Source organism: Miscanthus floridulus, chromosome 6, assembly GCF_019320115.1.
Source record: "Miscanthus floridulus cultivar M001 chromosome 6, ASM1932011v1, whole genome shotgun sequence".
Classification (NCBI taxonomy): Eukaryota; Viridiplantae; Streptophyta; class Magnoliopsida; order Poales; family Poaceae; genus Miscanthus; species Miscanthus floridulus.
The window spans coordinates 103,227,740-103,241,573 of record NC_089585.1 but is presented as its reverse complement, the minus strand read 5'-3'; the positions used below and the strand labels follow the sequence as shown (position 1 = coordinate 103,241,573).

At 51.5% G+C, this 13,834-nt stretch overlaps 3 protein-coding genes and 1 pseudogene across 4 annotated transcripts in view; 1 reads left to right on the top strand and 3 right to left on the bottom strand.

The window, feature by feature from the left end:
- Positions 1 to 1,180, bottom strand: part of LOC136458857 (protein REVERSION-TO-ETHYLENE SENSITIVITY1-like) — a 30,838-nt gene extending 29,658 nt beyond the window's left edge. Inside the window, exon 1 of one of the 2 annotated variants that reach the window (XM_066458769.1) lies at positions 826 to 1,180. The gene's annotated coding sequence lies outside the window, so the exon portion shown is untranslated. The remainder of the gene's footprint in view (positions 1 to 825) is intronic. The other variant, XM_066458768.1, reaches the window with a different exon arrangement.
- Positions 1,181 to 3,327: 2,147 nt separating this feature from the next.
- Positions 3,328 to 4,299, top strand: LOC136460944 (uncharacterized). Its single transcript, XM_066460458.1, has one exon. It carries the CDS (start codon positions 3,328 to 3,330, stop codon positions 4,297 to 4,299), a length of 972 nt encoding a protein of 323 aa, XP_066316555.1.
- Positions 4,300 to 4,475: 176 nt separating this feature from the next.
- Positions 4,476 to 7,576, bottom strand: LOC136456449 (calcineurin B-like protein 10; annotated as a pseudogene).
- An 897-nt stretch (positions 7,577 to 8,473) lies between these two features.
- On the bottom strand, positions 8,474 to 10,813 carry LOC136456448 (probable leucine-rich repeat receptor-like protein kinase At1g68400). Its single transcript, XM_066456328.1, has 2 exons — positions 9,426 to 10,813; positions 8,474 to 9,318 (listed from the first exon to the last, which is right to left on the bottom strand). Exons 1-2 carry the CDS (start codon positions 10,765 to 10,767, stop codon positions 8,696 to 8,698), a joined length of 1,965 nt encoding a protein of 654 aa, XP_066312425.1. The 5' UTR covers positions 10,768 to 10,813; the 3' UTR covers positions 8,474 to 8,695.
- Between the last annotated feature and the right edge of the window lie 3,021 nt (positions 10,814 to 13,834).

The following is a 13,834-nucleotide window of genomic DNA, read 5'->3' as shown; positions in this document are numbered from 1 at the left end:
TCGTCGGTCTCGTCCAAGCTGTCGACAGGGCCATGGTCCGGCGGTGGCGATGTGCTGCTTCTGGCCGCCGGAACCTGCTGTTGAACGTGTGCTTCTTCAACTCGGCATAGACGCATACTTCTGGTGGAACCTGCTAGCGCTGGTGCAGCGGTTCTACGAGCCCACGTCCTGGTGCGTGCTCCTATAGTCCTATCTGGCAAGGACGTGCGCAAGCACAACCTGCGGGCGCTGCACGTGGTGGCAGGGTGCCACAGAAGCCGTTCCTGTTCACGGCGAGCATGCGTGACAACATCACGTACGGACACGACGGAGGCTTCCGTCACTTCCGTGACTTCATTTTAAAAGAATGCTACTATTAGTTCAGGGTTCAATCTTTCAGTGATATTTTATAGAGCGCTAAATTTTTAGTGGTATTTTACGGAGATCACGATCTTTGATGCTACTCAACCATTTTTCGCTTAAAAAAAGGTAAAGCAATGCAGAGGCGTTGCTGGGAGCCTGGGAGTGAACACTGAACAGTACAGGAAATCGATTTCTATTGAGCTGGGTGTACTAATCGCGCTCAGTGTTACGGGCAATTTAGTATCAAGTTCAATTTGAGGCGTATGGCCAGATGATGTATCCCTGCTCTGTCTGGTTCTATGTAGGCTAATCGGAAACAATAAAGAGAGAAGTGAATCGCAACACAGCTCCCGCCATCTCCCATCTGCGCCGACCAGAACAAACCAAAAGCTCACTAACTCAATCCCAAATCCACTTCCGAGCAGCCCGATATAACACGAGGCTGAGAACCGAAGCTCTAAAGAAACAAGCAGTAGAACTCACCGGAGGAACTGGATCGGCGCGCTGTACGACCCGCTGGCCGGTGCCGAGGCGGGGTCAACCTGGTCGGGGCGCCGCCGCTCGCCGTATTGGGCAGGAAGAAGATGACTCGAACGTGCGCCGTGCCGCTGGGCTTGCTGCGGGGAAAGGAAAGAGAGTGGGGGAGGCGCGGTTATAGAGGAGGGTGGTGATTGTGATGTGGGGAGGAGGGAAATGCGCATGCACCTGGACCGGATGGGCAGCACACGCAGGTGGCAGGTGCTTACTTCCTCGGTCGGCGTTCTTTTGTGCCTCCGTGGGCGGTGCTTACTCCGTACTTGCCACATTTGCTTTCCCCGTAGCCGTAGCCGTAGCCGTAGGCGGTGCCCGGTAGCACGCACACGGGCCCAGGGACAACCGCGGCCGGTGCCATTTGGGCATTTTGCATTTACGGTGGTGGGGAAGAGAAGGCCTCGAGGAGTGGATACGGATGGAAACTGAACGCAAACGGCACATGAAGATAATTGGTGTGAAATTGACAAAAGCAGTGTTGAAAACGCGACGACAATGATTAAACGATTCGCTCCCATTTTGTTTGAGGACCAAAGCTTTCCGCCGACCGTATGAATACAATGACCCTAAAGATCATAGCGGAACATTATTATGTCTTGAACTACAAGAGAAAATCATAAAATTGAAGATATAACATTGGAGCAACGTGCCTTACTTCCTCCGTCCTAAAGGGAATATAAATTTTGCTTCACGATGAGTCAAAGATTCTTAATTTTAACTTAATATCCATAGCTGATATGCCAGGCTGATAAGTTTAAGCAAACAGGGTGAATATTGGTGTTTATAATGCGTACTGGAGACGGCCAGACGGGGCAGGAAGGCAGGTCAGCGGAGCACCAAGCTGGTGCTATCCAACGCACCATTGCTAGGCAGCGGTCGCGGCTTCTGTTCTTGGCGGAGGTGACGCAAACACAAGGTTCTACCACCTGCAGGCCTGCCACCGGAGCCGCAAAAGTAGGATTGACTCCCTCAGGGTTCAGGGGTTCGAAGTGGTCAGCGACACTGCCGTGGTTGCTGCACTTTTCGACCACTTCAACGGTGTGCTCGGCTCCCACTTCCAGCGTTCACGGAGATTTGATCTGCACGCTTTAGGCATTCCGATGGTCGACCTAGCGGCGCTTGAACATACCTTCACCGAGGAAGAAGTTCGGGCGGTCGTTATGGACCTCCCAAATGACAAGGCGCCCGACCCCGACGGCTTCACGGGGCTCTTCTACAAAGACATGGGAAATCATCAAGGTGGATGTCATGAACGCGTTCAATGCGTTCTGGTCGCAAGATTCAAGGAGTTTCAACCACCTTAATGATGCCTACATGATATTGCTAAAGAAGAAGGAGCATCCAGTTGAAATCCGTGACTACCGACCGATTAGCCTAATCCATAGCTTTGGCAAGCCGATCACTAAGTGCCTAGCCAAGCGACTGGCCACGGTGCTCGATGCGCTTGTGCTTCACAACCAAAGTGCATTCATCAGGGGTCGCCGAATACATGATAACTTCAGGAGAGTTCAGCTTGCTTGCAAAGAATTACACAACACAAAAAGACGCCAGCGATCCTTCTCAAGATTGATATAGCCAAAGCCTTTGACACGGTCTCCTGGACCTTCCTCCTCGAGGTGCTCCGTCACATGGGATTTGGGCGTCGCTGGCGGAATTGGATGTCCACAATCCTTTCCACTTCTAGCACCAAAATACTGCTCAACGGACAGCCTGGTAGGAGGATCTGCCATGCGCGCGGGCTACGCCAGGACGATCCGTTATCACCTATGCTATTCGTGCTGACCATGGAGGTACTCAACCATGCCCTGCGTTGGGTGGAGGAGCACGGGCTCCTCAGCCATTTGCGCGGCTTTGTGGGCGGCAGGGTCAGCCTTTACGCTGATGACCTTGTCCTCTTCGTCGCGCCAGAGGTGAGAGACCTGGAAGCGGTGAAGGCGGCCCTCCTAGCCTCGGGGCTCTTCTCAAACTTGGACAAGAGCGTCGCGACACCGATGAACTGCTCGGAGGAAGCTGTCGAGCGTGTTCGGGACATCCTCGCCTGTAGGATCGAGGAGTTTCCCTGCCGCTATCTTGGAGTGCCACTCTCAATCAGAAGACTGAAGAAATCGGAGGAGCAGCAGCTCATCGACAAGGTCGCTGCCCGCATCCCAAAGTGGAAGGGCGAACTGCTGAATGTTGCCGGCCGCACTGCGTTGGCCAAGACGACGTTGTCAGCCATCCCAGTCCACATGGCGATCGCCTTGTGCCTGTCCCCCTAGGCAATACAATCAATTGACAAGCTTCGTCGCGGGTTTATTTGGAGCGGCTCGGAGTCCGCCGCTGCTGGCCGCTGCAAGGTGGGCATGGGAGACTGTCTACCCTAGGGATCTTGGAGGACTTGGCATGTTCTGTGGTTTATAAACCGACTGATGTTGTTTTGTTGTGAGAGAAAAACACTATATCATAGCTGATGCGATGCAAGCGAACAGGGTGTCCGACCTATGGCGGGCGGGCGTCGCGCTGCGTGTACGGTTGGAGTGGCAAGCGCGTTCAGAGGGGCATCTGGCGCTAAGATCAACTGAACGTTCGGTGGTGGCGATTTTCCAGGCGGCCACAACGTACACGCTGGGGAACGGGAGATCGACATGCTTCTGGTGTGACAAATGGCTCAACGGCTCGAGCCCGATGGCGATCGCGCCTGATGTCTATGCGGCTGTCAGTGTCAGGAAGAGGAAGACTACGGTGGCTGAGGCTCTGATGGGCGATGCATGGGTGCGTCACGTCACCGGTCCGCGGACAATGCAGGTGCTCCTTCAAATCAGCCAACTATGTGATCTATTGGATGGCGTCCAGCTCTTCGAGCAGCCGGACACGTTCACCTGGAGCCTGACGGCGGACCGCAACTACTCGGCGGCGTCAGCCTATGGCGCCATGTTCCTCGGTTCCTCGTCGCCCCTTGGCGCCAAGCAGATTTGGAAGACCTCGGCGCCACCACGTGTTAAGTTCTTCTTTTGGCTCGTCATGCACGGTCGCTGTTGGACGGCTGACAGGAGGTTTCGCCATGGCCTTCAAGAGTCCAACACTTGTGTCATCTGCGACCAGGAAGCGGAAACAATGGATCACATCCTGCTTGGATGCTCTTTTAGTCGCGAAGTCTGGGCTGCCTGGGTTCAAAGACTGCATCTTCAGAGCTTGGTGTTGCTGCAGGAACAAGGAGCGATCCAATGGTGGCTGAGCACTAGGAAGCGGCTGCCGAAGATGATTCGTCGTAGTTTCGACTCACTCTTCTTCCTCATCGGCTGGTTGCTTTGGAAGGAGAGAAATGGGAGGACCTTCAACAGGGAGGCAACGTCTGCAGCGCAAATGGATGTGCTCATTCATGAAGAGATTGACGCCTGGTGCTTGGCCGGAGACAAGCAGTTGCGGTCGCTGTTGGCATTACTGTGATCAGTGATGTCTTCCTCTGTTGCCAAAGCTTTACCATGTAATCACAATCGTGTGTTATTCTGCGGGTTCGAACTTCGGTAACCTTGGATTACCGTAGCCCCGCCTTTGTAAGAAAACTCCTTTCTGCTTAATGAAATACGTGCTTTGCACGATCGCCAAAAAAAAGAGACCAAGAGTAGCACAAGTTTTCAGAGCTCCCGTTTCAGCCTGTTCGGCAGGCCGTAAACGATCGTGGATTATTTACTGCTGGCTGGTTTGGTATGAGAGAAAAATACTGTTCTAGCTTATAATCCACGATCGTATACGAGCAGCGAACAAGCTCTTTGTCGACTGTTCATCTCCATCTTCTGTTGCCACTTTAGGAACCACAAAACTACTGTACAATCAACTGTTCATCTCCCTAGTCTTCAACTTGTGTATTGAAAACGAAGCTGGGGAATGCCGCTGTCGTGTCCCTGCGAAGGAAAAGAAGTTGAATAAGCACACGTTCGTACTGTTACTGGCAGACATTCAGAAGCAGATAGCAAATTAATTGCAGACATTCACAAGGCAAATGACGAACTAGCATCTCATAGGTGATAGGCCAATAAAGAAGACAAGCTGATGAAATGCATGAATTACAACTAGTATCCATACTTTAAGTGTGGCAGTGTCATCTTCTTTATAACAGAAGGGTGCTGCAATACAAAATCTCTCCACTCCTCTCTGCTAATCCTGTTGTCCTTATCAGTATCAGCGTCCTCAAATGTCTGCAGAAGGATACAGCGCGCATACCTCAATCAGAGATGCCTTCTACTTAATACAGAAAGAGAAGAGGGGTTGAGGGGGGGAACACAGTGATGATGGTACCTTGTCTATTATCGTTTCCACGAGATCGTCAGACAGCTCCAACTGTGACTCCATCAAAGTAGCAACTACCATTTGTTTTACCTGGGGAAAATAACATATATTGGTTTTATACTTCAGAATTGCGCCATGTCATGTCATAGACTTGTAATGTCTCCTGAAAAGCTCCATTACCAAGAACAAGCTTAACTATATTTCATTGTTGTCAACACTATTTCTATTCAAGACTGTAATCTATTGTAAATCAAGAGCATGTCCATATTGCTCCTTGAATTAGTAATCCCAAGCCTACTTATTTTTACCATTTTTTTTATGAAGTAACTACACGAGTTGCGACTTACCAAGCTGATATTTCGTTGAAAAGATCAAAACCTTGCGATCATTACTAAAAAGGACAACAAAATAGGAACATCATGATTAAGCTTGTTCTGATGCTTGTAAGGGTTTCAACAAGAAAAACATTTTAAGATGAGGTGCGCACTGCAAATAACCAGTGCTCATCCACAAAGGATGTCACATTGGTTCTCTCCAAACATTAAGGAACAGAGAGACTGACAGTGGCAATGCACATGCAGAAGTCTCGAATAGTTGAATACAAAATGTTGACACAGCTATACAAATCGCTGAAGAGAATTTGTTCAGATTATGCACTAACAAATCTATACACACCTCTTCACGCTCGATGAAACCAGTTTGCCTCAAGTCATACAATCTGAATGAAACTGAAGTGCGAAACAAAACTTAGTGGCAGACATAACTTAGCATGTCAAGAATTATCAATCAGGTTGATCATACTTACAATCAATTTTGTCTTCAAGAGGAGCATTTGGATGAAAGACACTTATTGCATGGATAAACTCATCAAATTCAATAACAGAATTTTTCTTTTCATCAAAAGATCAAAAACCTACAGGAACAGGAGAAAGGAAAGACTCAAATTAGTGGACCTACTTGGAATGCAAGCAAATTTCAGAATCTAAAACTAAGGTTGCTTTCAGATGTTATGGAAGCTATCAAATCGTACAGTATTTTTTCTATTTTTTGGGATTTTGACATTATAGCATGGGAGAACCCAACAGGTAATGATGTGGTTAGTTGTGATGTCTCAACATCAGTATAACTTCACAAGTTATGCAATGTGGTTCCACCCCATACTGCATGAAGCTTAGTTTTTCTTAAGAAAAAGATGAAACTGGGAAGTAAGTCATGAATCCCAGCTCCTTTGGAAGATTCTATAGCACATGCGTTTGAGATAGATCCAGAAAAAGAACAAGTCATGTGATACTGAGCAGCCCCAAAAAGGTTAAAGAATTTTTAACCAAGAGGAGTGGTGCAGACATTTTCATCTTAGTCATTTCCTTTTTCTTTATTTTTTCCATTTCTGTTTGACAACCGGGAGAGCAAGCTTTGGCACTTACTCTATCTAGAAAAATATTTTCCCAAATGGTGTCTTGAATAATGCCAACTGCAGCTCCTCCTGAAAAACAAGGAAACCTTTACAATCAAAGTGAGGGTCCCAATTCCACATGGATTGGCTAACGGATCAATATCTGTTTGGAATGCACGAACCTCACTGAATTTTGAGGAACTTTCACAGCAAGAGTTTAATTGTGAATTGTCACAGGAATATAAAAGGCTCACCGCCTAAACCGGGTCGAAGAGTTTAAACACAAGCGCATGTCTGGCCAACCGGACCAAAAAAAAGAAGGTGTATGGGGATAACATTTTCAAAAACCTTATGGATCAGACCGTCGTCGATGATGGAGCAGCTGATCTTCTTGTACAGCTCGTACAGCGCCTCCCCTCGTTCACCGAAACTCCCAGCAGCCACACGCGGAAAAACATCTCAGCCCACAATAGCAGACGGAAGACAACACAAAAGCCGAACAGGCAGTCGCATACTTACAGCAGCGGGACTCGTCGGCGAGCTCGGCTAGGTCACGGAAGGTGAGACGTCTGCCAGCCCGGAGGCGCGCGCATATGTCGAGCGCAGGCAGCAGCCTGCACGGGCACTTCTGGAAGCACCGCGAGGCCGCGAGCAGGACCGCGTCGACCACGGCGAGCACCGGGAACAGCGCCGCGCAGGCTAACTCCCCCAGCGTCAGGGAGCTCCTCGACGCCTGTAAATCAACACCGGATCAGGCCGAAATGAGAAATGGTGAGACCGGATCGGAGGTGGCAATAGGGGTCCGGTGCCGCGAGTGTACTAGAGAATTCGAGGAGCGGCAGGAGTCCATGGGCCCCGGAGCCGGCGGTGAACCATCGATCGACCGGGGACACAAGGCGTCGTCCTCTCCGTTCGCGGGTTGTTGGGGCGGCCAGACAGGATCGTCACGTTACGGCGGCCGTCGGACGGAGCGGTGGGGGAACTGGGGATAGGCTGCCGGTGGAATGCTGATTTGGCAGACCAGGCTACCAGGCTAGCTCGGTCGCGTTTTCTTCTCTCTGATCCAATCATTCACCGGTCCACGTCCACCACAAGATAGTTTGATCGATACCCACGCCAATTACAATTTTTCAAGTTTGACATACGTCAATACAATTTATCTATTTGAATAATTATTTTATAATTCTATCTTTCTTCCATCCAAACCATTTTCTACACATCTCACGACATGATGCGTACAGGAATACACGTACAGGCCCACTGTACGGGAGCCGAAGTGGCTGTGCTCGCCCGCGGCGGAGCGACGGCGCTATGTCAGTGTGGTCCCGTTCGGCTGGCAGAATCTTGGCTGAAACTGGCTGGTTTTGGGAGAGAGAAACACTGTTTGGCTGGATGGATGAATAGTGAAATGAGTGGGGAACCAGCCGGCTGGTCTGAACTTTTCAGACCAGCGTGTCATGTATGTTTTCGCTACGGCTGCTAGTAGTAATGACTCACACGTGTACGTATTTGTCGTCACAAATTTGTTATGATTTTTTTGAATGGAATTAAACATTAAAATACCTAAATTTCTAACCTAATCTTCTTTAGAAAACAGATGGATGTTAGCAATCTTCTTCGGAAAAACAGTAGCAGCGGCGTTATGGGTTTAGTATTTTTTTTTTTGTGTTGTGTCTTGTACTTGTACTCCATCAATTCCAAATTAAAAGGCGTTTTGATTTTTCTAGATTCATAACTTTTGCTATATACTTAGATATACACTATGTTTAAATGCATAGCAAAGTAATATATGTAAAAAGTGATAAAACGTCTTATAATTTAGAACGAATGGAGTACCATCCGGCCACGTTCTCCTTTTTTATGTTATTTTTGTAGAACGGGTCGCTTTAGGAGAACTTGATGGTGCTTGTGTTTCTTTTATTCCTCTTGTCTAATAAAATTTGCAGTAAGCGGATACAGTAAACGAAAGGCAAGTGGCCGGACGCCCGACAGTACCATGTCAAGCTAACAGAGCCCATTTGCTTTGTTTAGATCTCCATAAGGTACAACACCTGTTTGATGCAAACGGCGTTTCCACGCTGTTCTAGTGCTCATCACTACCCTGATTGTAGTTGTACAATGTTTTTCTCACGACATAGGTCAACAATGCTAGATTCAACCGCGTCAAGAGCTTGAGGCAGGAGTAGACCTGGTGGTGTCCTCGGACACGCAGGGAGAGGACTCGTACGAGTGCCCCGCTTGCGACGGAGACGCGGAGTACTTGTTGCTCCGCTTGCTCGCCCTGTCCCTGATGTCCTCGATCATCTTGGCCACCACAGCCATCCTGGGCCGCTCCCTCGGGTTGTCGGCGACGCAGAGCAGCGCCACCTGCAGGAGCGCCACCATCTCGTCCTCGGCGCCCTTGGTCCGCGGCAGCTCCACGTCGAACACCTCGGACGTCCGCTCCTCCCGCACCACGGTCCGCGCCCACTGCGGCAGGTCCGCGCTGCCGTCCTCGGGCGACTGGAGCCCTGTCAGGAGCTCCAGCAGGATGACGCCGAAACCATGCACGTCCTGCTTCTGCAGGGCCTCCCCAGGCGGCGCCGGCGCGAGCAGCTGGAGGAGAGCGAAGTCGGAGACGCGCGCGTTGCCGCTGCCGTCGACGAGGATGTTCGAGGAAGTGAGGTGGCGGTGGGAGAGATTGCCGCCAGACAAACCGTGGAGGTAGGCGAGACCGTGCGCCGCGTCCTGCGCCAGCTTCAGCCTGGTCTGCCAGCCCAGAGGAACTCTTGCCGGGCCACGGTTCTCTGTCCAGAAGAGCACCAATTTTGTGCACACGTCAGAAGACATCACCTGACAGCTGACACGTCCGAATTGTATATACGTGCGACGAGAAATGAGGCGCGCTGCTCACCGTGCAAGAGGCTATGAAGGCTGCCGCTGGGCATGTAATCGAAGACGAGGAGCAGCTCCTCCGTGGACGCATAGAACGCGCGCAGGCCGACGACGTTGGCGTGCCGCCACGTGCCCATCTCCCTGGCCAGCTCCCTCCGCCGCCTCTCGTCCTCCCTCGACGCGCCGTCCCTCCTCCTCATCCTCTTCACCACCACCTCCTCTCCGAGGGCCTCCTCGACGCCGGCGTCGCCCGCGTCGACGTTGCCTCCCATGACCACACGGTACGTCGTCGCCGTTGCTCCTTTCCCCAGCATCTCTGCGGCGCCCTGCATGAGCGTGGCCACGTCGAACTCCACGCAGCACCCGTCGAAGCGCACCGTCTCCTCCCGTGCCACCGTCGAGTTGACGGACGTAGAGCCGGCGCGGGGCCGTCTCGCCGGCTTCCTGTTCTTCAGTAGAAGCACGGCGCACAGTGCCGCCGCGACCAACGACGCGACCGCGGCGACCACCGCTGACATGATCATCACGACCATCCACCGGCCATGGATCTTATTCCCCCTCCCCGTCGTCATCGATCCGTTCGATGCCTCGCCGCCGCCGTTGTTGTACACGATCTGCTGCGGTTCATTGCACCGGCGGGCCAGTGGCGCGCCACAGAGGCCCGGATTGCCGTCGAACGACGACGCGGGAAAGGCAGCCGCGAGGCGGTTCGGGATCCGCCCCTCGAGGTGGTTGCCGGAGACGTTGAGCTCCGCGAGCTTGGGCATTGCGTCCAGCGAGTCCGGCACGAACCCGACGAACGAATTCCGCTGAATGTTCAGCGTCAGGAGAGCACGGAGGCAGTGCCCGATCTCCGGCGGGATCGTGCCCGCGAGGTGGTTTCCCGAAAGGTCGAGACGGCGCAGGTGGCGAAGGCGCAGGACGGACTCGGGGAACCTGCCGGAGAAGCCGTTGCCGGAGAGGTAGAGAAGCTTGAGGTGCGGCGCTAGGCGGGAGAAGTCGACGCCGTGGAGCGCGCCCGTGAAGGTGTTGTTCTTGAGGCTAAGGGACGAGAGAACGGGGAGATCCGCGAGCAGCTCCAGCGCCGCGGCGTGCCCGCTGAGCTGGAGGCCTTCGAGGACGATGCGACGCACGCGGAGCGGGGAGGTGAGCGACGACGGCCGCTGGCAGGTGACGCCACGCCACTTGGCGGCACAGGGGTCGGAGGACTCCGTCCATGAGACGAGCGCCTCGGCGCTGTCGGAGCACACCGACTTGAATGCGAGCAGCGCGACGGCGTCGGGGCTCGGGGCAGGGGCGGAGGCGGAGACGCAGCTCGCGGCGATCGCCAGTGTCAAGAGGAGCACGCGCAAAGCAGCCATTGCAGTGCTCGAAGCCGAGGGAAGCAAGCGGCGAGTGCAGGTAACGTGGGCGCCGGGAGCGGCTCGGCCTCGGCCCTCGGCACAGGGCACGTAGGTGTATCCGTGTATGTAGCAGTAATGGCGCGGAGGGGAGGGAGTTAATGGTGCAACGGCCCGGTGCGTGAGGGATTAATGGGCGTGTGCGGGAGGAGGGCGCGGCCGCGCGGGGCGTGGCGCCCCCGCCGGAACGAGTGCGACCGGCGTGAGCCCATTTGCGCACCGTTGGAGCCACGCGGAGTAAAGGCCGACGCGACATTGGCAGCGCAGTCTGCATCCCATGAACTCTCCCTCTCAGCCGTCGTTTATACGAGGCTTCTTGCTCACTCAGAAAGTCAGAAGTCACACACAATGGTACATCGTATTCGTTATGCTGAAGCTCACATGAAAACCAGCCATGGTGCTTTGTGTTCAGGATTCAACCGAAAAACTAGTGCTCGTCACTTGTCGCGAGTCGATCACTGATTCACTGGTGCATACAGTATGCTTTAGGCCTTGTTTAGATCCCATCAAAGTTTCAAGTTTTTTCACTCTCTCTCCATCACATCAATTTTTAGCCGTTTGCATGGAGTATTAAATGTAGATAAAAAAAATAACTAATTACACAGTTTAGTTGAAAATCACGAGATGAATCTTTTGAGCCTAGTTGGTCCACGATTGAATAATATTTGCCAAATAAAACGAAAGTGGTACTATTCATCAGGTTGAAAAAAGTTTCGATCTAAACAAGGCCTTATTATGGTTTCCTGTGTGGGTCTTTCCACTTGTTTTTATGGCACAACATAACTGTCAGCTTCTCAATTGGAATGTCAGGGGACTAAATGATGGTGCTAGGAAGGATGCAGTGAGTGAGATTGTGAAAGATACTCGCTCCACTATCGTTTGCCTACAAGAAACTAAGCTGCAGCTTGTGGATCAGAATGTGGTGAGGCGCACATTAGGATAAAAATTTGCTGACTCCTATGCTACTCTGCCGGCCGAGCAAACTAGAGGTGGCATCCTGCTGGCCGTCAATGAGGACTTCTTTGACATCTCAGACGTCCACCTGTCCACACATGCCATCACTGCGACAATCATAATGAGAGCAGACAGACTCCCATGGCAAATCACGGTGGTGTATGGGCCGCAAGGGGACGCAGAGAAACTACAGTTTCTCCATGAGCTCAGAGACATCCACCCTCCCAGCCACGACAGATGGCTCGTCCTCGGGGACTTCAACTTAATATACCAAGCGGAAGACAAAAATAACTCAAATCTAAATCGCCGGCTCATGGGCTCTTTCAAGGCGGTGATTGATGACTTAGGCCTCAAAGAAATAAGTTTAAATGGTCGGCGCTTCACCTGGAGCAATGAACAAGACACTCGAACTCTAACTCGAATTGACAGGTCTTCTGCACCCATGCATGGGAGCTGCTATTCCCAACTTGTTTCCTCTACTCTCTTCCTTCTCTCATGTCGGACCACACCCCTCTACTTCTGCAAGGAGAGCTTGACCATCAGCGTAACTCGTCCTTCCGCTTCGAAAACTTTTGGACCAAGATGCAGGGCTTCCAGGAGATGGTCCAGGACACCTGGAACAAAGCAGGTCAACTCGATACTGCCCCTGAAACGCCTTCATATCAAATTATCTAGAGTGTCTAAATCTATCAAGCGGTGGCGCAAAGAAAAGATCGGAGACACTAGACTGCAGCTAGCTGTAGTCAAAGAAATCCTACTACAGCTTGAGGCCGCTCAAGAATCTAGAGTGCTCACGGATCAGGAACACGAGCTACGTCGACGCCTCAAGGCCAGAAGCACCGGATTGGCTGCCATTGAAAAAAACAAGAATTCGGCAAAGATCAAGGCTTACTTACATCCGATGCGGCGACGCCAACACGAAATTCTTCCACATTCATGCGAGCTCCTGTCGGAGAAAAAATTACATTCACAGCTTGCAGACAGATGAGGGGATGATGTTCACCCATGAGGACAAGGAGAAAGTGATCGGGGATTACTTCAGAGACCATATTGACTCATCAACACCGAGACCCATAAGCCTTGATTGGTATGTCCTTGGTTATGCCCTGCGAGACCTCTCTGAATTGGAGCTCCCCTTCACACAGGAAGAGGTCAAAGACACTATTGACTCCAGTCCATGCCGCCAGACAAAGCTCCTGGGCCTGATGGTCTCACCAGAGCCTTCTTCAAATCTTGCTGGGAGATCATCAAAGATGATATCATGGCCGCCATAAATAACCTTTTTGCAATGAACTCCCAAGGCTTTCAGCTGCTGAACTAGGCAAACATCGTCCTACTTCCAAAAAAAATGACGCCCTTAGAGTCACATATTATAGGCCCATCAGCCTCATCCATAGCATCGCCAAGATATTTTCCAAACTTCTAGCTAACGGATTGGCGCCCTTGCTGGACTCCATGGTCTCAAACTGCCAAAGTGCCTTCATTAAAAAAGAAGCATACATGATAATTTTCTATACGTGCAAAGCACATTGAGGAAGCTACACAAGCAGAAGATGCCGGTCGTTTTCCTAAAACTTGATATTCACAAGGCTTTTGACACGGTAAATTGGAGCTACCTTCTGGAGGTGTTGTAGGCCTTGGGATTCGGGCCTCGATGGCAGGAGTGGGTCTCCATTCTTTTTCGCACGGCCACCTCGTTGGCATTACTCAATGGCCAATGTGGATCAAGCTTCAACCATGGCAGAGGTGTCCGTCAGGGTGACCCCCTCTCCTCCATGCTTTTCATCCTTGCAATGAACCCTCTCAAGCGCCTGCTTGATCTAGCGACTCAGGAGGGGATTCTCTCCCCGCTGCCTCCAACAGCCGCTAAATGGAGAATCTCCATGTACGCGGATAACGCGGCCGTCTTCATTAACCCCCTAAAGGAGGATCTGGAAGCAATCAAAATAATCATGATGGCGTTCGGGAACTCCTCAAGCCTACACACATGAACCTTCAAAAAAGCTCCATACACCCGATTAGATGCGAGGAGGTTGACCTGGAGCAGGTACTATCCTCCTTTGATGGTGTCAGA

Excerpts from the sequence above, each read along its gene's own strand:
- LOC136460944 (XM_066460458.1), top strand. The coding sequence starts at position 3,328 with ATGCAAGCGAACAGGGTGTCCGACCTATGGCGGGCGGGCGTCGCGCTG.
- LOC136456448 (XM_066456328.1), bottom strand. The coding sequence starts at position 10,767 with ATGGCTGCTTTGCGCGTGCTCCTCTTGACACTGGCGATCGCCGCGAGC. Across the intron at positions 9,319-9,425 it reads CCTTCATAGCCTCTTGCACG|AGAACCGTGGCCCGGCAAGA; the intron begins GTGAGCAGCGCG and ends TCTTCTGGACAG.